Source organism: Aspergillus lentulus (genome assembly GCF_001445615.1).
Source record: "Aspergillus lentulus DNA, contig: Alt04, strain: IFM 54703, whole genome shotgun sequence".
Lineage (NCBI taxonomy): Eukaryota > Fungi > Ascomycota > Eurotiomycetes > Eurotiales > Aspergillaceae > Aspergillus > Aspergillus lentulus.
Genome location: NW_028322122.1, coordinates 2,028,560 through 2,052,751, shown reverse-complemented (window position 1 = coordinate 2,052,751; position 24,192 = coordinate 2,028,560). Strand labels below are relative to the sequence as shown.

General features: G+C 48.4%; 7 protein-coding genes and 1 non-coding gene across 8 annotated transcripts; 3 read left to right on the top strand and 5 right to left on the bottom strand.

The window, feature by feature from the left end:
* Positions 1-54: 54 nt before the first annotated feature.
* ALT_1965 (questin oxidase family protein) lies at positions 55-1,445 on the bottom strand (the record flags this gene model as incomplete). Its single annotated transcript, XM_033558023.2, has 4 exons — positions 55-806; positions 861-988; positions 1,047-1,192; positions 1,242-1,445. 4 exons carry the CDS (start codon positions 1,443-1,445, stop codon positions 55-57), a joined length of 1,230 nt encoding a protein of 409 aa, XP_033413914.1.
* A 3,127-nt stretch (positions 1,446-4,572) lies between these two features.
* On the top strand, positions 4,573-5,556 carry ALT_1964 (uncharacterized protein; the record flags this gene model as incomplete). Its single annotated transcript, XM_033558024.2, has 3 exons — positions 4,573-4,614; positions 4,681-4,761; positions 4,864-5,556. 3 exons carry the CDS (start codon positions 4,573-4,575, stop codon positions 5,554-5,556), a joined length of 816 nt encoding a protein of 271 aa, XP_033413915.2.
* Positions 5,557-5,570: 14 nt separating this feature from the next.
* On the bottom strand, positions 5,571-8,204 carry ALT_1963 (uncharacterized protein; the record flags this gene model as incomplete). Its single annotated transcript, XM_089599239.1, has 5 exons — positions 5,571-5,797; positions 5,849-5,885; positions 5,928-6,423; positions 6,499-7,387; positions 7,439-8,204. The coding sequence occupies 5 exons, from the start codon at positions 8,202-8,204 to the stop codon at positions 5,571-5,573; spliced, it is 2,415 nt and encodes an 804-aa protein (XP_089456385.1).
* Positions 8,205-11,380: 3,176 nt separating this feature from the next.
* Positions 11,381-11,496, bottom strand: ALT_r015. The gene has a single exon (XR_016293725.1). It is a non-coding gene; the product is annotated as an 8S ribosomal RNA (ribosomal RNA).
* Positions 11,497-11,757: 261 nt separating this feature from the next.
* ALT_1962 (uncharacterized protein) lies at positions 11,758-16,052 on the top strand (the record flags this gene model as incomplete). The annotated part of the gene is made up of 2 exons (XM_089599238.1): positions 11,758-12,126; positions 12,186-16,052. The coding sequence occupies 2 exons, from the start codon at positions 11,758-11,760 to the stop codon at positions 16,050-16,052; spliced, it is 4,236 nt and encodes a 1,411-aa protein (XP_089456384.1).
* An 889-nt stretch (positions 16,053-16,941) lies between these two features.
* ALT_1961 (uncharacterized protein) lies at positions 16,942-19,002 on the bottom strand (the record flags this gene model as incomplete). Its single annotated transcript, XM_089599237.1, has 4 exons — positions 16,942-17,583; positions 17,640-18,332; positions 18,396-18,892; positions 18,960-19,002. 4 exons carry the CDS (start codon positions 19,000-19,002, stop codon positions 16,942-16,944), a joined length of 1,875 nt encoding a protein of 624 aa, XP_089456383.1.
* Positions 19,003-19,291: 289 nt separating this feature from the next.
* ALT_1960 (putative PTR family peptide transporter) lies at positions 19,292-21,272 on the top strand (the record flags this gene model as incomplete). The annotated part of the gene is made up of 7 exons (XM_033564678.2): positions 19,292-19,502; positions 19,572-19,749; positions 19,812-19,960; positions 20,023-20,131; positions 20,203-20,342; positions 20,406-20,592; positions 20,648-21,272. 7 exons carry the CDS (start codon positions 19,292-19,294, stop codon positions 21,270-21,272), a joined length of 1,599 nt encoding a protein of 532 aa, XP_033420569.2.
* Positions 21,273-21,333: 61 nt separating this feature from the next.
* ALT_1959 (putative L-cystine transporter) lies at positions 21,334-23,636 on the bottom strand (the record flags this gene model as incomplete). Its single annotated transcript, XM_089599236.1, has 5 exons — positions 21,334-21,684; positions 21,753-22,261; positions 23,044-23,143; positions 23,200-23,506; positions 23,554-23,636. The coding sequence occupies 5 exons, from the start codon at positions 23,634-23,636 to the stop codon at positions 21,334-21,336; spliced, it is 1,350 nt and encodes a 449-aa protein (XP_089456382.1).
* Between the last annotated feature and the right edge of the window lie 556 nt (positions 23,637-24,192).

The following is a 24,192-nucleotide window of genomic DNA, read 5'->3' as shown; positions in this document are numbered from 1 at the left end:
GCTTGAAAATTCATAGTAATACAACCGCTGAAGAAAGTCAAACGAAACAACCCATCATACAAACCCTCCCCAACCGTTGAACTGCTCTGCAAACTTCACAGCTGCCTTCAGATAAAGCTCATCTGAGTCTCCCCATGTTGCTGCTGCCTCCCGCATAGCACGCAGAGCTTTGACATAATGTGCATCCGTAGAATGCTTGCTCTTGACCGCTTGCTTGGCGGTCCATTTCCAGTCTCTTCCTTGCAGGTCGTAATTTCGAATTCGGTCAAGGTCGATCTCGGGTCTGAGCTGGGCGATGTACACAGCCAGCGTCATCAGCCACCACTGCCTGACGAGTGGGACTTGAAACCGCGCAGGAATCAACGGCAGGAGGATCCGGACAGCATGGCTGGTGGTAAGGATATGCACGAGGAAGAAGTCGTATTTCTCGGTGGGATCTGTTTGTGTAGCAGTAAGCACAGCGGCGGCGAGTTGCTGGCTCTCGCGGAACTGAGGCACAGGATCCTCAATCTTCCAAGCGTTCCAATGGTCCAGTAGGGCAGCCTCGTGGTGCCGGAAGAGAGTCTCCAAGTTATGGTCCCCTGGGGTTGCGAACAGCCCTTTAAAGCGCTTGTCAGCACGGACCCTGGCTAGGATCTCAAAAAGCGAAGTAGAATGGTACGACGATTCCGCCTTGGAATAGGACGAATCATCAATGTACTTGTGTATGTCGTTGTAGCAAGTTGCCGCAAGACCCAACGCTTCCATGGCGACCTCCCGACTCGACATCTCAAAGGCATACCCCAGATGAATCAACGGATGCCCAACTAAACGCACAACGTCAGCATATCCCCCCTCAAGCAACCATCTCAACCACTCACGGTCAGCAACAAGCGAACTAAACAGTGGCTCCTTGCCGGAGAACAGATAATCCGCTACGACCTTCTTCCAGTCATACCCATGCCGGACAAGCTCATCCTCAAAGAAATCCACAAACGCCCGCTGGTACCTATGCCACATCAGCCACACTCCGCAACTCATCCCACAAAACAAGCAGAGGTACATACTCCCGCCGTCCGAGATAATCCCGCCAGTCATACGTGCTAATCTCCCCTGGAGAATCAACCCACGGCTCAAGCGTCTTCGACTCAGCCTCATATACTCGGTTCAGATCATCCGCGTCTGCGCCTTGCAGAAACGCTGAACTCAGAATCTACTTAACATCAGCAACTTGATGTCCAGAACAGGGGCAGAAAACAGACATGAGGGGCATGGTTGTGGAATTTCCGCTCGTTGTACAGGATGGCGTGATTCGCGTGGTTCAGTTTGAGCAGGTGCTTCAAGGCCCTGGCGGGCTTTTCGTGGGCTGTATCGACCTCATGGACCTTCACTGGTGGAATATCGAAGACTGTCTGGCGTTTCCAAGATGGTAGGAAACCGAAGGAGGGTAATGAGAATGAGAGCATGTTTATTATTGCGGTGGGTAGCTAGTATAGATGTGGGGCTTTATGTTGAGGTTGCAGCTCCAGTATACGGGGTTGACTCAGTGAGTCGATGGATAGGTGGACTTCTGCACCCTGATTTGATCAAACTAGGAAATCAAATCCGGTTGAAAGTTTGTGAACACTTCTTGATATAGATGAGATGGCAGCGGTCGGGTAGATAGTGCTGGGAGTATTTTTGGTGGTGATCTTCGAAGCTGTGGGGATCCAGCTGTTGATCGTTGGGGAAGGATTGGCGGCCTGAGGTTGACATGACGTAACGCCTCCTTTCAACAGTCTATACTAAGTTTACGCCGTACACTGAGCTATGACAACAACTTACAACGGCCAACCTGAAGCCTGTAGAAGCTAATCACTAATACGAATGCAGATGCTACCTTAGCAGTAATGGATGTTGCAGTGTTATGACCTGGTACATTAGACGCTGAATGATGCTCATAGGAGGCACTCAGCGCCCATTTAAGGCTTCATCCATACTTCGTGGGGACCGCGGCTAGCTACGTTTCTGATCGATCATGAATAGTCCAGTAGTATATACTCTAAACCTGCCCGCTTGGTCGGCCATAATAACACTGCCAGCAAAGTGCAACTTGGCATCATTTCCCAGTGTCCGGAACGTCATTGTATCAATTCCCTGCTCCTGTTGACATATGTGAAATTACTCTTGCTAAAGGCATGTCTGCCTGCTGCCAATAATGGTTGGCATCTCAACTCTTCCAGCCAACTGACCCTGGAGGGGTTACTAATGTACCTGGGCCGGATTGATTTCACACTTACACCCGAGAGTGCTGGAAAGGACACGTCAGCAGTAGGGTCACTGGGTGAGCAATATTGAGGTTCAGGCGACTCAGGTGAGTTCAGGGAACTGAGTGAAGAGGGTGAAGAAAAGGCAACAATGGCATATACTGAAGCAAAGATAGGTGAGCAAAAACATACAACAGCATGTATATGTTAGTGGCTTAGTGCTCACCTTCCCTAGTGTCTGTTCCCTTGCTGCTCTGCCGCCCACGTTCTGGCAGCCTTCAGGTGAATATTCAGGCACCTAAATATTTTGTACTTAACTATGAAGAAGCTGCATTTTGATAAAAGCACACAATAGCGCCCATATAAGGGAGATAACTTGTTTAAACCCAGGATGTGTCTGTCTTACTTCTACTTCTTTATCCCTCTGAAAACTGATTAGACAGTATGCCACAGAAGCTAGTAGCAACTTTTATATATGTGATCAATTTTAATAATTATAATAATAAAGACATTAAACAAGCCATTCTTTCATGAACGGCCAAGAAGTATAAGCAAAGTCTGAAGATTCTAAATAAGTAAGTCTTTTAAATCTATAGAGGCTTAGATCTTATCCTCTTAGATTCCTCAAGCTACACCCTGCTGCCTGCTCTCCCCTGGATATTAAAACCTATAAAGGGTTTTTAGAAATCTATATAAGAATTATACTAGGTTGAATTAAGGAAAAACCTACACCAGAAACTATTAAGAATTTCTGCTAGGACTTTAAAAATAGCTCTAGCAAATGAGTCTGTGCCCAGCTGTCTTGGTATAGGGCAAATGTCCTCACTATCTCGAACTGCAGTTTGACATCAAGCCAATTCCATATCTGACTCTGTTGCACGCCGCGGACATTCTCCATCAGGATATACTCCGCCCCGACAGCATTGTCTGCCATAGAACTCCAAGAGAAGACTTTTGATACCGGTGTCCCTAGTACGTTTCGCATCTAGATAGGCTCAGTAATACTCCCGAAGGATCAATACCAGGGGCGAAGAAGCCTTACGAAATCCATCGTAGCGACATCGGAGGCAGTTGTGAAATGCGGTGAACCGGCATTCGGATTAGGTAGTTCACCGACTGCCTGGAAGCCATCGTCCATTGTAAAGCGTACAGCCTTACTGTGCATCCCATCGGGCAATTTTTCAATGTCCACACATGTTCGAGGCCCGTTACCGACAGCTTCGGCCGCACGGACGGCTTAACTGGCGAGTTCATTTATATTGAACTAAATATATCTCCGTGAGAGCTGATGAGGCTCATCCCATAGAAACTGATCGCGAGTGTGACGAAAAAAGTGTTGATTGTCCTCTTTGTCTCCAGTACCTTTTTGCGTGTCGTGTGTGGTTGACATCAGTCGGGCACATCTAAACCACGAACTGGATGGACGAACGGTGAGTGGACGAAGACATGCATACCGAATCATCTTACATTCCTGGGATTCAATTTGATAGAGAACTATTAGACCTGACAAAATGAGACTGCTCTATTAATGCTAAGCTTGAAGGACAGGTTGTCGTACGGGTACGGGAATCTGGTTGACCTAGATGATGTACCCGTGAGGTTCTCATGCAGAAGGAGACCTTAAATATATGATTTCCAGTCTTTTCCTCGAATCTTCTCGCTCTCTGTTTCCTCCTGGTCTTATAGTTGAATTACAAGGAAACCTGGTTGCTTGAAGGAGTGGAAGATCTGCTAACTGGCGATTATGGGGTCCCTTTAATATTAGCAGCTGTCTATTTAGTTGAACATCTACTCCTTAGAAAGGGTTGTCTAGACACCCTTTTCGCTGAGTAGGTAGAGTGCGTTTGACAGATTTGGACGATTATTCGACCTTGTTGTACCTGAACCGGCAATCTATTCAAGTCCCATCCGTCCCCTCCAGCATCCCACAACTATTGATTTCCCCACCTTTTCCCCTCGACCACTAGCATATGATGGGCAATTAGGAGGATCCATACCTTTGCTCCTGTACCCATCCTCTAGTCCCAGACTGCCAGCGTTAATGCCGCATATGCTAGGAGAACAATCATCCTCTTCATTAGTGCCGCCAGCGGAGGTCCTGCTCAAGTCCGAAAGCCACCAACAAAAGAGTCCCCGCATTATTTTAGCCAGCTAAGGACGAGCCGTAGAGTTTCAACCGACTAAGCAACTGGGGCAGTGCTTAGATATGCCAGGAACAGCTAGACAAACCCACCAGAAACAATCGCGTCTGTGTGGTGCCTGAACCAGCAGAAATCTATTTAACCCCCATCAGTGACCCCCGTTTGCCAACATCCAACATCCCATCAATTAGCATCGAATGTCTAACATGGAGGATCCAATCTTGTCGGCTGCAGACCTGTTCCTACTGGTGAGTTACAAAGGAATTGTCTAGCGAACCGTGAACTCAACTCACGTCCCTTGGGAACGATGGCAGGAGGATTCTCCCCTCCCCCCCGACGCCCAGCGGGAACAGATTTTTGGTGAATTCACGACCCTCGGCGTCGACGGGCAGCAGGTACTGGCTCATTCTTCTTTTCCTCCACTTACAACCCTCTTCCCATCCTCTAGGCAGCTAGACGGACTCCGACGCACTAACAGATCACCGCCGAGGATATAGTCATACAAAGACCAACAAGAACAGCGTGGTTTTCGGTGGTCGGTTTTGATGCCCGAGGAGCGAGGGATACTGGAGCGTGTGCGCCAGCCGGTACCGGAACGTATCCGTGAGTGGACGCCCTGGCTCCGCACGTGTTATGAGCCCTCAACGGAGGCTGCATTCTCCAGGATAGTAGACAGGTTGGAGTCCCAGTTTGGCGGTCAAATAATCATTCTGAATAATCACGCATTATACAACTTTGGGCCCGACTGGTACAAAATCTTCCTGCGCATCCCACAGCTCCTGGAGTACTGGGACTCTGCAGAAGGATACCATGAGCGCCTGCAGGAGGCGCTGCGAGCAGAGTCCGACTTCGATGAAGAACGGGAGGACAATATCACATGGGGGGATGAGGGTGACTACCTCTACTACTACTGGGCTCTTGTAGTTGGACGGATCCATATCGTGGATAAGACGACGCTGGCCAGTGAAGGCCGGAATGCCGGCAAGGTCCGTATTGTCTGGTTTGATGCATTTGGCCGGGCGGTGCGTTCATACCGTGTGGAGCTGGGCTATGCAGCGGACATTACAGCTGTGGACAATCCCATGCTGGATGAACATTCGTGCTGGGTCCACGGACCGAGATCTGTTGAAGCCGGGATTTTGGCCCTTTTGAATATGCTGTCACTATCATGCGACAGCTCGTTGGCTTAAAGGAGCTCAAAAATCTAAGTATCTGTCCCTAGTCGCTCGGAGCGACATCCTTGTACCAATTTCAGACACCTTTGAGCACCTGCTTGATCGCCCTGCTGTTCATAACATTCTCTGACATAATCCATCATGTCGGTAAGACGTTTGAAGCGGTATGACGTGTTCTCTGCTTGTCCTATAATTGCTGCAGTCAAGTCAATTGCTGCAGTCAGGTGTTCCTCTGCATCAAAAACCCTTCCCTGGGCTATGAAGACTGATCCCAGCATAAACAGCACGTCAAATCTATGTACTGGACATGGCACTTGAGACTCTTTTAGCTTGTCCAGAGTCTTCTGACACGCAATTACAGCTTTATCAAACTGGCAGCATGTCACATGTGCGTAGATCCTCGTGAAAGCCATAAGGAAGGAGTGTTCGGAATCACTCTGCCACAGTGTCTCCCAGTCCCCAGTGAATGCTGCCTCACACAAACTCTGTATTTCCCTCTGATCTTCCAGTTTGATATATAGAGCCATAAGGGTAGGGAACATGCAGGCTTTCGCATAGTCGGCAGAGTCTACTCGGTCAAATATTTCCCGAGCTTCGGCGAGCAGAGCCTTGGCCGTGCCATTATCATGCCGGGAAAGAAAAAGATAGATCTGAGTGCAAAGGTATTTGAAGGATGGTTGACGATTGTCCATCGTGACCGTCCCTTGCTGATTCATGTAGTTTCCAAGCCATGTTTGCAAGTCCGTCGGCATTTCCTTGAAGAGATATGGCACCCATATTGCAGGCATCAGATACTCTTCCGATGGAAAAGCGGAAATGCCCTCATCTTGGCACTCATCTAAGCCTGCGATCAATAGCTGCGTGCCCTTTTCCGTCTGTCCTCTAGACATATTATTCCGTGCCATCAAATAAATAAAAAGCCGTTTCAATCGCCTTCCATTGGGAATGTCGCTTAACCGGCTCAGGGCACGATTGCACCAGATTTCCGCCTGGTCATAATTTCCGAGACTTGAAAGAGTCTGAATCATGTCCCACGCGAGCATAAGTGTTGTTGGATGACGGTATGTATTTATATCACCAATGGACTCTTCCAGCTGCTCATATAGGCTTATACACATCTCCCTGACCGTTTCTGGTCTGCCTAGCGTAAGGAAGAAGTTAATGATCGTCTGTATTTGCTCAACCTGGCCTACTGTATAGCCCTTGGTGAGCTTCTCTTGATGAAAGAGATCGATAACGCGGTTCGCATGAGCTAGCAGCCTCTGCGATATATGCCAGTATGAAGTGCCGTCGTGTGGAACTGTGCTGGCAATACAGCCCAAAGCCAGCGAAGAGATCCCATAGTCCCAATTTTTATTGAGGACATGGATGGTCCAGGAATGCACACAGTTATGTATCCTGAAGCCAATTGAACCACTCCTATTATCTGTCACTCCACCATGGAGCTCGATCATGGCGTGCTCATGGAGAATTCGCACAGCGTCACCAAATTCAAGCTTATCTGCTGTGAGCGTTTGGAGCCATTCCGGCTTCTCTAGCTCATTCTTCATCTGGAAGAGCTCAAACCAGAGATCGTTATTGTCAAAATAAGCACAGAAATGTAAGAGTATAGCAGCAAGTCTATTGACTTTGCTAATTCGATCTAAAGTAAGATCCCAAGTTGAATAGAGAGTAAGATCATATTGTTCAGATGTTGGTGTCTTCTTCAGCAGCCGGAGCCACGATTGGTTGTATGCATCCAGATATTCTGCACAGCTGTATGGATAGTGGCGTAGATATGTACCCGCTGCCACTAGAGCAAGAGGAAGGCCATCTAATGTTTGAGCCAGTCGTTGTATATCCGGATCTGAAGCCATGTCAATACTTGAGCCAATGCAAAGATGATAGACCTACTTACCATCCCACAGGGCTGGCTTTTTGGAACACTTCAGAAGTAAATCCACGCCAAGGCTCATGTCCGTAAACTTCTCAACTGAAATATGATGAACCCCGTCTGATTGTGGCCATCTAGATGTGATGAGTATGTGTCCATGATTGGTTCGAATCATTTTATGCAGATTCCAGTTCTCAAGGCTGGAATCATCCATCGGACCCTGGCCATAACCATCGCAAATGACGAGCCATCTGTCATTGTGAGTCTGGCTTAGCCAGTTAATCACGGCTAATGATGTCTTTTCAATATCTTGCAATTCTAAAACCTCTTTCCAGCCCGGCAAGGAAGGGTTCTGGTGGTGAATTCGCTCTGCAACTGCGAAAAGACTCTGCTTAACAGTGTCCATGCTTCGGTAATTCACCCAGTAAATAGCATCATACTCGCTTTCGTGAACCGCTGCGTATTTCAGCGCAATTTGTGTCTTTCCGATGCCCCCTAACCCACTCAGAACAACCGTTATTCTTGACCGACCCTGCTGGAAAAGCTGCTGTATCTGGGCATTTTCATCGCACCGTCCCGTATAGAAGGGGACCAGTTCCACATCAGAAAGCCGACTTTTAAGCTTGTATACGCCCCGGTTTTCTTCCGTTGCTATATCAAGACGCGTGTCAGCGGAGTATACCGGCGCAATAATATCAATTCCAGGCTCCATACCTGTATTAGCTCGCTCATGCGGGGTCAACCTCTGAGCATCCTGCCACGCGACAAGCTTAGCCAAACTTGAGATCATTTTGTGCTTTTGTTCGAAGGTACATATAAAAGAGGCGACCAATGTTGAGAACTAAAAGATTGGTATGAGCCTCGTCGACACCTTCAGCAGGTGACTCAGAGGAAAGTTGACGCGAGGGACAATGATGGCCTGGTTGTATTAAAAGACCCTGTCTATTTCCCCTGAATCCTGACACTAAAGGTGATGAGGCTGTGAACAGGGAAAGATTAATTTCATTGGACAGTAAAAAGTACCACCTTAGTGCCCTGAGATCTTAACCTTTCAGCGAATCAAATATATTGACTGTGTATCATGTTAGTAGGTACTTTGGTCTGGCCTGTAAAGTATAGTGACTGCTCCACCCATCTCAGAAGACATGTGCAACATCAATGAATAGATCAAACCTATTAACATTGAATAGACCCCGCAACTGTCTTGCACTTAGATCTTTGGTAATATCCTCAAGTTTTTCTTACACTTTGAGATATTCTGCCATTGTTAAGCTAGGGATCAAGTCTAGTACTATCCCTGACTGACTGAGTTGATTGCATAATTATAAAATTTTCTGTCCTTATCAAGTGCTAAGTTATTTGACTTGCATAGATTAGCAGGTTGTTGTTGACTCATTAATTTGACTTACTGGGATATGATATCTCATCTTTAACCCTCTCTATGCCAATGCCAAAGTAACTTTGAATTCTAAGATTATTTGCCTTCTTCTATGTGACGATTTAACCCTATATTTAAGGATTTAAGGATTGATATTTATGTATTAAGAAAACTCTAACTCCTAATTTACTTCATTTGGCAATATGTCTCCCCCATTATGAGGTTATATCACTAATTTAAGAAAGAGCTGAACAAGAGACATATCAGTGATATTATCCTTCTATTTTATGTTGTGCTGGTCCTCTGTAGCTAGCCTTGATTCTTTAAGCTTTATCTTTCAAAGACATATTTACTTATGAACACACTTCCATGATATGCATTGATGGAGATGACGCGAGCTTGATTACATATATCTATCCAACCATAATGCTCTAAACCCGATATTTCTGCGCAATATGGAAATCCTGGAGATCTGTCTCACCGAACTCGATAGGCAGAGTTCGTATATCCTCCCAACGTATCTTCTCAAAAAATGAAGTGTCCACATTGAACAACTGTAACCAATTGACATGAGGACTGAAGACCCACTATTTCCACCCACTAATCCACTACCATGTTCAATTAGCAGATGATAAGTTAGCAAATTCTGCACAGATTTAATAATGGTATGAAAGCCCCATTGCAACTTAGAGTTGTGTTTCTTTGACAGGCATTAATAACTGTTTTGGATTATAGCATATATGAATGGATCCTCCATCTTCTGGTCATTAAAATAACTTAGCGCGTAGATAAAGAAATGAGCATAACACTTGTCTTCACAACTATTTCATCCAGGTGAAGTTAAAGATAATAGAAAAGTCTACAGCTCAGCTTGATATATATAGATAATAGAGTAGGCACCGGATTCAACCTCACAAGGATACCAGGGCGTTGAACGTGGAATCCACATCATAAAGCCCGTAAAAATACCCTGACAGTGCTATAGTGGCGTCCCATCCTTAGCTGCCTTGATGAGACAGGAGTCTCTGTCCAAAATCTTTCCCACTATTATCTAAATGTTCTGCCTTGGGAGGAAAATCATGTGGGGAATGCCGACTCTCCTCCGAGCACTTGTTGTGAATCTTTTCATGATCCACGAAACTTCAGCAGGTTAAGGCGCGAAGTTCAGCCAGGGGTCATTGTTGTCCGTCCTTCTGGCTCCCAGCGCAGCATTTTACTCACAAATCCAAGGAAAAGTCTTTTGTCTTCCCCGTGGAGAAATGGTGTAAGATTTGAAAAATTAAACTCCTCGGAAGGGATTAGACCTGGCAATTTGAACTCTCCTGGCTCAAGAGTTAGTCCTCGCCAGAGATATAGAAGCAGAGAAATCATACCGTTGCTGGAGAAGAGTTCAGAGCAAATGCCTTTGTCTGCCCGTTCTAGTAACTGCAGTGGAGGCAGACCAAGCAGCCGTATCATTTGTGCTATGTGTTTTGCTCGAGAGTACGTGCTGCTCCCAGAGTCCAGTCCATCGAAAAGAATATCATCTGCAAGAAGCTCCCATAGCTTTACAGAAGTGAACTGTTAGTGACTTGTGCAACTATATTCTCGAGGTCATACCATGGTGCCCAGGTTCCATATATCCGCGCTATACGACGGGTGCAATCCATATCTGTCCAGTTACTGTTCCGCGTGTGGTCTGCCTTGGGATCTTCGCCGGAGTAGATGAGTTCTATGAACATGGCCCAGCTCTGTGCGGGCGCAGGCACCTTGTGGTATTTCTGCAAATCGGTGACCCAGTCCGTGGTCCCTCCCAGACCCCAGCATGTAGCCGACCCATTCCGTGTCATCATAGACAAGAATGTCACTGTTGCTGCTGGAGTCGACAAAGTGCTGGGCGACTCGGCCAGGCTCGTTCAGGATCTCGGCAATCTCGGCGTCAGCAATGTACCCAGCTGTACCGGTGCACACTCCCTTCGAGATGTCAACTCGAAATCAATCATATCACGACCTACGGACGCCGCAAAGTATACCCTTCCTCCTTTAATTGCACAAGGCGCTGCTTTTGCTCAAATATTGGTCTAAGACCAGCAAATACTGCTTATTTGAACTAATACAACCGGGGAAAATTACATACAAGGATTGCTTATGTTTCAGATCACCGCTCATCCGGAGGACGGTTCTCTGCGATCCTCTCATACCGAATCTCGCTCAGGTCAAGCGTTTGATATTCTCCATGCACGGCTAACTCGGCAACACTGCGCCTGCAGGCTAGAGTTTGTTGGCTCCCGTGGCCAGAAAAGCCCACGCAGAAAACTGACCTCAGTAAGAGGGCTAATGATAACATTATCATCAAATGTGTTGAGCTTGTAGTGACCGTTCCAGGCATCGGTAACCTGTGCACTGGTGAATTGTGGGATCTGATACTTTAAGATCTATATTTACCAGAAGCAGTCAGTCTACTATCTTAGGGGTTAAGTAGGGTTAAGCAGGGTCAATGGGCAAGCAATATTGAGGTTCAGGCGACTCAGGTGAGTTCAGGGAACTGAGTGAAGAGGGTAGAGAAAAGGCAACAATGGCATATACTGAAGCAAAAATAGGTGAGCAAAAACATACAACAGCCGGGATTCGCTGGTGGTCACCCACCCAACTACTAACCGGCCGGCGTGTGGCTTAAGTACGGCTGAGCGGACGGGAAGCCCTGTTTTCCACACCCTATGGTCGTATGTACCAGTTTTGGTCTGGGGCTAATTGATATCGGCAGCCAATATATAAGAAGTATTGAAGGGATAACATATGAGCTGGGAGATATGTGGTATGTAAGCATGGCAAGAAAGTGGATGTAATTCACTGTAGTAAGATGACAGTACCCCGCACTTCTCTCTACATGCAGTAGCTCATAAATGAGGATAATCTCACCCAATTCCAACCCAGCTCCACCTGATCGTCAGGGTTGCGAGAATTGCATCGATTTTTAGCATAAAACATGGGCGCTCTCACGGACCAGTTCCCTGCCATTTATGAGAAGGCGATCCAAAAGTACCGCGAAATCACAGCGGAGACTCTTGAGGTCGACTTCCTCTGCAAGATTCGCAATGTTGAGGATCTCATGAAAGAAATCGATGAGAGGAATAGGGCCTTTCGCGAGTTCCGTGAAAAGCGAGGTGTTATGTTCGATGTTCTCGAGTCAGCCATGATCCCCGTGCAACTGTTCGGCAACCTCGCGGCTGGGGCCGCTTCGATGATGATTCCCCCCAGCAGTCTGGTCTTTGGGGCTGTGCTGCATTTGATGGGCGCTGCAAAGGGGGTATCGGCCTCGTATGAGGCGATTCAGGATCTAATGCAGATGCTGCAGGTATGATCCAGGGGACCAAGACCAGTAAAAGGATAGATGGAGTTTCTGAACAAGTCTAGGACTACACGATCCGGCTAAGAGCATATACACAAGAAGCCATCTCCGAAGCCCTGAGCGACAAACTCAGCGATATCATCGTTACGCTTATTGAGATCTTTGCACTGTCATTGAAGACCATCCGACGTGGCCGACTACTCAAGTTCACACGGAATATCTTCCTCGGTAATGACGACGCCATCCTAGCGGCGATGGAGAGACTTGACAAGCTCACCCGGGTTGAAGCTAACCTAGTTGGAGCTGAGACCTTGACTGAGTCGAAGAGAACTGGCCGTGTAGTTGATGGTATTTCTGTGTCCGTTAACACCATCAGCGCGACTGTCCTGGAGACCGGGATGACAGTGAACCAGATGGGCGCGCAGGTACAGGAAGTGCAAGAGCTGCTAGGGAAGCTGATTGTCTCCGCGAATGAGCAAAAGCAGGCGGCCGCTGTGGATCAAGAGGCCCTGCAGAGACTCGTCAACCAGGTCCTCAGGCCATCCAAGATTGATTCAGCCCGGGAATGGTTCGACAAGATCCACAAGGCCCATGTACCAGGCACAGGAGACTGGGTCCGCAGGGAAGATGTTTTCCAATCCTGGATTAATAAGGAAACACCGATCATTTTTGTGTCTGGGAATCCGGGTGCGGGGAAGTCATTTCTAGCGACAAATATTATCAGTTTCCTTCGTGAGCAGTTTCCTTCAGGCTCTCAGAGTAGGTCGCTGGTTTCTATCGCATACTTCTTCTTCAAAGGGGACAATCCCCAGACAAGGTCCGTTCATCAGGCTTTGCGAGACCTGGCCTTTCAGATCTGCAAGAGTGACCCAGTATACCTGAAGTATCTCGGGACTATCGAGGAATATGAACGGATCAGCACCCTCGAGAGTGCGTGGCGTCTCCTATTCGTTGAATATTTTCTTAACGAACCCAATATTGACAGCAAGAGCACCGCGTATATCCTGCTGGATGCATTGGATGAAACCCCGGATGAAGAGCGGAGGACCTTCCTCAGCCTGGCAAGGGACTTGTATAGCAATAAGTCGCGCTTGCAGCTAGCCATTGTTGGCCGACCTTATATTAGTGACCAACTGCTCGAAGGCCTGGAGGTTAAGGTCCCAACCCTTCATGTCACCAAGCAGAAGAATTCGGGCGATATCTGCGAGTATATCCACGCCAGCATCAAAAAGTCCCTGGTTCTGCGAAGGGTGTCGGCTAACTTGCGGGCTGAGATCATTGATAGGCTAACAGTTGGGGCGGAAGGCATGTTCCTTTGGGTAAATCTTATGCTGCAGGAGTTAGTTAAGAAGCGGAATGAGTCTAGCATGCGGCAAGCACTGAAGCAGGCTCCCCGGGGCCTTAAGCAGATGCTCCAACACGTACTAGCCAATCTCTCTGAAAGCTCCGACGAGGAGGAGCTCGAGTATCTCAATGAATCGTTGCTCTGGGTCACCTACGCGGATCAGCCATGGAGCTTGGCAGACATAGAGGCGATCCTCAGACTGAAATCACCTGAAGGGGACGGCATGATAGACCTTGAAGGGGCCCTACGGCGCCAGTGGGCGTCATTCTTCACCTTACACCGAGAAGATGGGCTTACGACGGCCGAGCTAGAGAATGGACCCATCAACCTAAACGCGCTCGACTGGTCCGCCGAGGAGGAGAAACAAGGTGTTGCCGACGCTGTGACTTCTGACGACATGGATTTCTTCATGGACTTCAGCTCAAAAAAGGATACAACTACCGTCACCTTCTGCCATGCGTCCATTGGCGACTTCTTCCGGGAAGAGTCGGAGGGCAAGGTGTCGGCTAAGGAGGGCCACATTGCCGTTGGGGTGAATTGCCACGAAGCCAAAGTTCATATCCTAAAGACTTACTTAAGACTAATGACCGATCCTGAATTTGCAACAAAGGCCAATGACTCGGGGCACCTGCTTCGATATGCTGCGCGGAACTGGGGTCGTCAGCTGCTCACCATTTCCCCGTCCGAGTGCTCATTAGAGGATAAAAGAGAGATCGCGAAGTCGCTGTTGACAGCATTTCGGTCGGAAGAATCAATGTCGAACTGGCTTGGGGAAAACGATTGGGCTCTTCCTACGGCGACCATCAATGCTGTCCGACAATGGTGGCAAGAGCAAGACGTCCTCGAGTTTCTATCCCCGGAAGAGAAGGAGTTTATCTCGACGACAGAAGATGAGCCAGTCAACTTATTTAAACCAATGGCAATGTTCTGCATCAGGAGATGGCTGTGGGAAGACCTGCCTAATCCCGTTCCCATGGCCTCTGTTGTATGGCGCTATCAGATGCTAATCAAGGGCGAGGAGTTCCACAATCACGACAGACACATGACGGCGGAAGAAGTAGTTGAGGCTGCCGAATTTGGTGGCTTTGAAAAGACCAGTCGGTGGTTTCGACAATGTGCGGTCGCCCTGCGCCAAACAGGGTACCCTGATGAAGCCCTCCAGTATTGCCAAAAGGCGATGGAACTCGATCCGGATGATTGGCGGACACTGCGTGAGATAGCAGAAACATACCAGGAGCAAGATGACTGGCAGAAAGCTATTGAGCTCTGGGAAAGCACTCGACTAAATTTGTCGAAGATGATTGCGGAGTCGTCGCCAGAGGACAGGTCATTGAACGCACATCTCCACAAGTGCCTGGAACATATGGGCGAGATCTATGGGGAGCTGGGGGAAGGGGAGAAACGGTTCGAGGCGTTTCAAGAGGCATTTCAGTACGCGCCCTCTTGCGGGACATGTATCTACGCGCTTCTGCAACACTACAACGACACCCACGCTCACGAAGCGACCATGGACTTGCTGAAGAAATTAGCCGATACTCCAGCACCTGAAGGAGATTTCTCAGAGTTGACTCGATTCCTCCTGATCAACGTATTTGATGTAGACGTCAAGTCAAGGCTTGCTGCCGATGCCGCATTGGCTACCAATGACCTTGACTTCGTGTTGGAGAGCTTGCAAACGGCGGCCCGGGTGGCTCGACAGGGGTCGCGGACGTTGATTGCCGCGGAGGTGGATATGGCCGTCGCTCGAATCTATAACGAGGTTCTTCGGGACCAAGGAAAGGCAATCAGGTGTTGGGAGAAAATCATGGATACATATTCCTCCTCCTCCGGTGGCACCTTGATAGGGACTATCAGACAGCTCGCCTCCTCTAACCTGGCTCAGGAGTTTCTCTATAACGCAGTCGAGGCCGGAGTTGGGACTCCAGAGGCGGAAGAATCTGTGGCCAAACTTGAGAGGCTCGCGCAGCAAAGCCAGTCCTTCCTCGCTGGGAGTGTCGCCTTCGCGCCAGCTATGTACTCGGGCCTCTACTGCCGCCTCCGAGGGCAAGAGGAGCGGGCGCGGGCTCTCTTCCGACCTTGCGTGCAACGAAGCATTCAAAGCCTCAGCGATGACTACGGCGCGGACGACGAGTCGAACCTTTCTGACCTGCAATATACTCTGATGAGGGCGGGCGACTTGAAAAATGCAGTTGCAATCGCCCACCGGTTGGAACAGAACAACAGCGACCCCTGGTATATATGTTGCGGCTCATGCCGTCGGAGAGCGCCTACACGGGATGGGTTTTCTATGTGCCCCATTTGCTTGGAGGAGGGGAAGTTTTGTCCGGACTGCGTTAAACTGGTGGAGGGGGAGGACGCGGTGCCCAAGAAGAGATGTAATTCGAAGCACGTCCAGTACTTTATCTTCATCCCCCCGCGATTGAAAGAGATCCGCAGCGGCAAGATGCTGGTCGATGGCGAGGAAATGGACTTCGAGACCTGGCGGGTTCAGCTGAAGAAGGAATGGGGTCTTGATGCTTACACTTCTTCAGATTCTACTACATGCTCCCTCGATTTCAGCAACTTTCTCCTTGGCCTTGCGGCATAGATCTTGAAGTTAGCGTTCCGGTTGCTTATGAAAATTGTTGTGTCACATCGCCAATCGATCCACGATTGTTTTGCCTGTCGCTACATATACTGTGTATAGAATGTGATAATACCTATCCGATCGCCTCTTATGGGGCGTCTTTTGCAACATGGAAGGGCAACTGTGAGGCAGTTGAGCAGACGAACAACCCGGCCACAACGATCGTTGGTATTGTTTCAAAGGTGTTGAGATAGCATGGAACCGAGAAGACACGGAGTTACCGACTGTCCCACACAGGATATTGCAAATGCCGACAATCCTATTCCTTTCGGAGTTGCTCCTTCACTACACTGATCGACAATCCTCGCATTCATTGCCACGTGTGGACATGCAAGGGGGTCCGAGAGCCTGAGAATTATGATTGTCTATCCGGAGCCTGTGATGAAGTGGACTGGAGTAGATCTAGGCTATCTACATATATAAATATCAATTCAAAATACCTAGTGGTTGGTGAGGTATAAGGGAATAATCATTTTTGTGATGAGTTGGTATAGAAGTGGTGGTTCAACCTCCTACAAACACTATAGTCTAAGAATGATTATTAGCCACTACTCATCCAACCCAATAGATATTGAACTAGTATTTTTGGAGTGCCAAGTAATAATATTGTTTGGTCATCGTATTTTACCGAGAAATACCTCCAGACTCAACTGAGCAACGTAATGTGTTGGGCGTCAGCGCTAATATGGCATGTGCGAGGACAGTCCAGATCTTCTCTTAAGCTTGTCTTGTATCACTTTTCGGAAAATCGTGTGTATGAGTTGAACGTGTGGAAGAGCCATATACGGCATGGACAGAATATCTGGCAACCGCAATTCATACGTATGCAGCCGGAAGCACACTATATTGGTCACTCAATGCGGCAAACAAATCGTGCCTTGACATCTGCGCATAGCTTCAAGAGATCTGCACGGCTGGCAGTCGAATATGCCATGAAAGCCGAAAGCCATGGTGTTGTATCGAGGCTAGGATCCTCTACATGCTCGCCTTTCTCGAAATTCATAACGTGCTGGACGACATGGTCCATTAGGGCTGGATCTCTGTTCCTCAAATCCCCCCAAGGATCGTCTGATACTACAGTTCCGGACCGCTCTGCTTGGATAGCTGCGATGGCTACATGAGGTGGTACCTGAAACGGTTGTGAAAGGGCGTGGACACGCTCTTCATCACCACGAGCGATAAGAATCTGTAGCGCGAAGAGGTCCACCCCGTTCGCAAAAGCACTTGAACATGTGTCCACATATCCAGGAGGACGAGCATTTATCTCGATCAGGAAGATACCTGGATCTGATGCTGGTGGATTCGGTCTCGGGTGCAAATCCATCGTTTGTCCGTCAGTCTCTCGATATTCGTGATTGGAGTGGCGGACTCGCGCCTCGACATGGGAAACTCCCGAATTAAAACCTAGACGGAGGATCGATTGGAGCAGTGAGTCGCGCAGTGCGTTTTGTTCGGCACGCGGCAACGCGGAAGGAAACAGTAGCTGCATCTCCTTGAAGTTCGGGAGCCATCACCCGCATCCCCGGAGCAGGGAAAGTTATCAATTACTTCGAAAAATAGAACCTGGCCTGTCCAGAGCACAAAGTTGCAGTCGACTTCTGGCCCATCACAGTATTCTTCAACGAGTGCATCCGTTTGCCATCGCGGATCTCCCTTTGCTGGTGCAGCCCGGGTATATGCGGCATGGCTGGAGACCTTCTGCACGGCTTCCAGGAGAGCTTCGTAGTTGGAGGCCTTCACAACATTCAAACTGTGCCAGCCATTGCACGGTTTAACTATCCAGGGGGGCCCTGGTACAGGCACGGTTTCTTCATTGGTCGCGACCAAGTCGTGAAGCTCCGCTGTGCTGCGAACAAGCAGACAGGAGTTCGAGCCGTCTTTGAGCCGACATTGGTACTTGTTCACTGATTTGGAGTACGCTTGTGATGGTGAGGTAGATAGGTTCAACTGCTCGGCTGCCTGAGCCGCCGCCACGAGCAGAAATTCAGTGACCGTGGTGATTCCGTCAATCGGTTCCGGATAGTCTTTGACGGCATTTACAATACGGGACGGCAGCCCTGCATCACCTGTGAGGTCGAGTGGGATGAACGCTTCTCGAAATTGAGAACCTTGAGACTCGGCCTCTAGCCAATGCCCAGGAGGTCCATATGCGACCACGGAAACACCTAATGCTCGCGCGGCCTGGAAACATCTCCAGGACATGGAGTAGGGACGCAACTCTCCTATGACAGCAAGCCGACGCTGTGGAATTTGCGTAGGAGACAGCTAGCGCAGTGGCAATCGATTGCTCAGCTGCGATTGCACAGCATCAAGAGACTGGGCAACGCTTTCTGGGTTGACGCCATCGACCGTGATGCAGCAAACCACAGATTGAATTAGGGCAGCTAGGCTTGAGTCTGAGAGGACCGGAGGCCCGACCAACTGTCTGGGATAGACATACTCCTCTACTTTTCGGATATACGGTGCTCCTCGGAGTCTCTCCTCGAAGATATGGCTGCTCATGATGTAGCCCTTGTTGTTGGGCACAAGCAGCTTGACTCCTTGATGAAGACCACTGGATGATACCTCAAGAAAATTGGCTAAATAATCCAATTTTTGGATATCTGCTCGTGGAATATGTTCGACCTTCGGTACTGGTAGGGTCCATTTGACCAAAAGGGGTGCATCAGCTGCTTCGACCGATTCGATAGCACATGCGGCGAGTTCTCCATCGGTTCTTTGCAAAATCCCATCTATGACGCTGTACGATGCTGATGGGTCGCATTTTGTCTCCAAGGCTGTACGTTGAAATCGGACTTGGACTAGATCAATATGTCAGTCCACAAAGCGGGTATATTCACGCAGGCTTAGAGGACCAAGAGGCTGTACCATTTCTCTCGCGATCAAGAATGACGAAATCTATGGAAGGCATCTCCTTTCCGTGCAAGCTAGTTTTCTCCAGTCTCTTCCCGGAATTTGGACAAATCCCAAGCTCGCTTATGTAGCATTGCCTAGTCAGTCACCGACAGACTTGTTGGCCACCGACCAGCGAACACTATGCCGAACTCCGGTTGAACGCCGTTGAATTCCGGTCTTTTTTTGGGCCTGATAGAACTCATTTAAATGGACATAGCAGCAAAAGAAAAACTCAGAAATATCATACATATCGTCCTTCTTGACAACCTGGTTACCCTCAACTCTACGAACCCGGATCTGTGAGGATGGACACTTCAGCAGATGAGGATAAAGCTGAAAGAGGACGAGCATCACACATCGCTCAATTATCAACGGCGTCAGACATCGAAGTAACGACTGGAGACAAGATCCAGGAACTGGAACATGTTGCAGCCAAACTGCCAGCACGGGTCTGGCTTGCCGCAACGATTGGAATGGCGGAGCGGTTTGCATACTATGGCACGCAGACTCTCTTCCGTAAGTGGCAGAAGCTGTTGCAATTTTAAAGTTGCGCAAAGACCTGACGCTGGTACTTGGATTTTATAGAGAACTATCTCCAGAACAGTCCAGACGATCTTATACCCGGCGCAATGGGATTAGGAAAGTCTCGTGCTACCACTATCAATTTGGCTTTTACTGTTGCAGTCAACCTGTTGCCATTACCAGCGTCAGTCCTGGTTGATGGACATCTAGGGAGATATAAGGCTTTGCAGATCTTCACTGGGTATTGTTGGGTTCAGTTCTAGCATACTTTCTCTGGATGTGTTCTAATCACTTGGCTTGCAGAATGTATGCTCTAGGGTCTGCAATTCTGTTTGGCACCTCATTCCCCTCAGAGATGAGGAGTGGTGTTGCTCTTATAGGCTTCATTTTGGGAAGTGTTTTAATCGCAGTGGGACTTGGAGGTGTTCAAGCTTCAGTGCAGCCTTTTATTGGTAGGATGTCCCAGCCTTGTGTTTGCCCACTTCAAAGAAGACCATACTCACTGCTTGCTTAGCGGACCAATATACAGAGCAAAGCATGCGGATAAGGATCAGGAAGGACGGTAAAGAAGTGGTAGAAAGTCGCGAAGTGACTATCCAGTATATTTACAATGTATACTATTGGTATGAAGAGCCAACAATCCCTTAAAAAAGGCAGATGACTCTTGACTGACTGACATGGATCATCATTCTAGGATGGTGAATATCGGTTCACTGGGAAGCATTGCTACCACATTGATGGAGAAGTACATTGGCTTCTGGTCTGCATATCTGCTGGATCTATGTGCTGTAGTACTTGCAGTTATAGTTGTCCATTTGGCGAAACCAAAGTTTGGTATGATACATCATCATATTCTCTGTTATTATCAACAATTACTGATCCTAAGGGATTTGACAGTCCATCCTGTCACGCAAGGGTCTGTCCTCCCCCGTGCCGCTCGCTGCCTATGGTATGCTGCTCAGGGTGGTTTCAACCTGGACGCTGCAAGGCCAGAGTACCAGTTAGAGAACCATCAGCGAGTAGTGCCATGGGACAAGGAATTCATTTCTGAGCTTCGGGGTGCTCTGTCTGCATTCAAGATCTGGTATTTCCCCTATAGCGATTCCTATTATTTGATGTAGCTTCTAACAGGGCAGCAGCATTGGGTGGCCTATTTTCTGGGTATGCATGGGGCAGGGTGCTCAAGTCTCAATCTCACAGGCTGGACAAATGGAAACCCATGGGATTCCTAATGACCTGATCAAGTCATCAAATCCACTCGCCTATGTCATCATCGGTGTGCTTGTCCAGAAAAAGCTGTACCCTTTCCTCCAACGACGCAAGATCTCCTTCAGCCCCATCAACCGTATTAGTCTGGGATTATTCATTATGTCAGTGGCCATGGCATACTCTGCAGTCGTGCAGGTAATCATCTATCGCTCCGGCCCATGTTACTCCCATCCATTGTCATGCCCTGCGTCTTCTGGGGGCCGCACCCCTAACCATGTGCATGTCCTGCTTCAGCTGCCAACGTTTATAATAATCGCCCTGGCTGAGGTATTTTGCTGGCCGACTGGATCAGAATACACATACTCGCATGCCCCAAAGAGCATGAAGTCAGTTCTGCAGGCATGCTACATCAGTACCGCCGGAGTGGGGTATCTATTGGGAATGGCTCTGTCGCCTCTGGCTAAGGATCCTTTACTTGTGGTGCTCTGGTTTGTGACGGCTGCGATGATGTTTGTGACGGCCTGCGCTTTTCGGGTCGCCTTCAGGAACTTTTAGATGTTGGTTTTACGCCAGCGGAGATAGTAGCATGAAGAATAGATGAAGGATATGTAGATATCTAGATATCGTCCTCTGTTCTCAAAAGCGGATCGTGCTCAGACGGCTGCACTATGGCGCTCCTTGACTTGCGCGAATACAGACAGTAATGCTGGACCATGAGAATGATGTCGAAAAAGATGGTAAGATTCCCAAGCACAAGCTTGGTAGCATTTCCCTGTGCGCCCGACCAGTCTGCTTGTAAGGAAGTGTCGATAATTAGTTGTATCAGAGAGAGCATGCCCCCTGTGAAATCCATCAGGACTGCAATCATACAGAAGCCTTTTGTCGACCGGTGGCAGTAGTTCATCCATGCCTGCGGGGTGTATTTAATCGCGGTGAGGAACACTTTGATGTTTCCAATTGTGTATAACTAGAGATAAAAAGGATATCAGAGACAAGGCCAACATTTGCCCATCTTCCCAGCATAATGAAACTCACAACATCAAGCCACTGTTGTGAATGAAGTTGTGGGAAATACAACAGCCCCGTGACTTCGACTGCGACCAGACCGAAACATCCTGAGAGCAGGACCACCGTCAATCTGCTTGGCTTCCGCTGTGTTTGTTTTTGAGAATCAAACTTCCATAGAACAGGCCACTGGAACTGGCTGTAGATAAGCAAGCAGATGATGGTCCCATGTAAGGCATAAAAGAAATCGTTAAGATGCACGGGTGGTTCGGGGCTCTGGGGGTGCCGCTGCGCGTATTGGGTGCGAATCACTGGGGAGAATAATAGGCCGCCATTGAAGACGGTGTAAGCGGATAGGCCGAGCACATTAAGAAGAGCGAAATCAAGAGAGAAGCCGCTTGTTGCGCGTCGGCGTTGGTTGTGGATGAGCTGTGGGTAGAAAGACACCGACCAGAGCAGGAAATAGGTCCATCCCAGTCCCTGTGAAAGGGCTTGGAGGAATTGGCGGACGTTCAATGTCATGGCACGTAGTATGTTATCTGATATCAGTCAGGATTGGAGAAGATGTTGCTGTGGGAAAAAGAATTGGTGCTGACTGTTTTCTTGGTCAGTTTTTCGGACTTGTCTCGGAGTTGACTGGAGTATCGGAGTCAAAACATAAGCCAATAATAATGATATATAAGGAACAGTACACAGTCACATCATTGATATGTGACAAACTCGTGCATGCACAGTCATCCATTGAGCTCAAAAATGAGGAATCTTCATATACTTGCCACCCAGTGGCCTCGAAAATATGCTTGACGTCCATTTTGTGCAGCGCAAATATCGAGCAAGGGAACAACTTCGCACACTCCAGACCAACCATGAAGAAAGAATCTTCTACAGCAGCACCCCAGCGGTTTGAAACGTTGCAACTTTATGCTGGGTCAGGAGCTCTTTTTAACCTAGTTAGCAGCGCAGGTCTAATTTTTGCTACATCAAATTCCCTGACAGCTTGAACAGCTGTGAAGTTCCCATCTACACCTCCGCGGTATGATCTTCCTCGCCAGCGAGCTGCACAGTCCCTAATCGTAAAATTATGCAGGCCTTTGCGCTCAGCAATTCCCAGCATGGAGTCCGCTTGTTGAACCTCACCGAGTTCAGCAATATTTACAGCCGCATCACCAACGTATGACCCTAGATTTGGTTCTCGGACTCCAAAATTCACGAGCGTGCTAACTTTAATGGTAAGCCCACCGTCAGTGTCACAGCACAGAAATCATTTCCTCGTTGTTAATGATGAGGCACTGGTGCAGAATTGTACGTCTATTAGATGGACGGTATTCTGTACTGTTAATAACGTCTGCAAGCTCGGAGGGCACGAAGTTGAAGTCATCATCACTACAAAGAGGAACCTGATGACTCGGACTTTCAATCGCCTTTTGAAGCTGTCAGCGCTTATTATTGGGATTAGTTTAGAGGGGAGGCTTCTTACCCTATTGAAGAGAGAGCCTGTTGGAGGGATCCCTGAGGAGCAGGGCCCCTTGGTCATCTCCGCGGAGATATTAAACATGTCAGTAGTGACAGGCAAGGATGATATCGACGCAGAAACAGTAGCATTCCTGTTGCCGGGGTCGTGGGACTCCCAAGAATTGACATCTGTCGGCTTCCTAGACCATACTCGCCGACCTGGCTCGAAATCAGGGACCAGCAGGGAGATGTATCCGTAGCGCTTGTCGAAGAAGGCAGGGATGATTTCTGGCTTTGGCTGGCTGACGGTTTCCTCCGTCCATTGCCAGAATCTGAGGGTATGTCGGAGATCTCCAGGCTCTTTTGCAATCGCTCATACTCTTCAAGACGCTGCTTGACCGATAGCCCTGGGATCTCGGAACGATTAGCAATCTCATATTCTGCAGAAGGCAAGAGAGACATGAGAAAACTTACGGTGATTGCGCAGTGCCAGCCTATTCCGTGCCCGTCACTGATCCTCCTTGGACAAGAAGTAACTACCTTTAGCCGTTGTCGCCTGCGAACGGCCGGACTTTGGCAGGTCAGGAAATCTTGAAGACCGCATCGCTTGATTGAACTAGAGCGCTGTTCTCGCTTAGAAGTCATGATTCTTCATTAGTTCTAGTTCTTTAATCCGCCTCCTCCTCATCTCCCTTCCATTCTCCCCCTTTTATCATCTGTCCGGGAATTTCAGATGCATAAATCCCCGGTCTTGACGATAGCCGCATTGGTGATAGTCGTCCAGAGGAGACCCCTCATCTCAGGATACATACATACCTACGCAATACGCTGATCCAACAGGGCATTACAGGCCTGATTGGGTACAGAATTTACTGAGCTCGAGCAGGATGCATTAGCCCATGACTTCAGTCGATTTAAAATAATGAGTTTGGAAAGAGGCTCCACGGGCTCATTCTTTGCGCATAACACTAGTCAAGGAAATTCCCTGTTCTATTCCCAGTATTAATAAAGCTTCGGC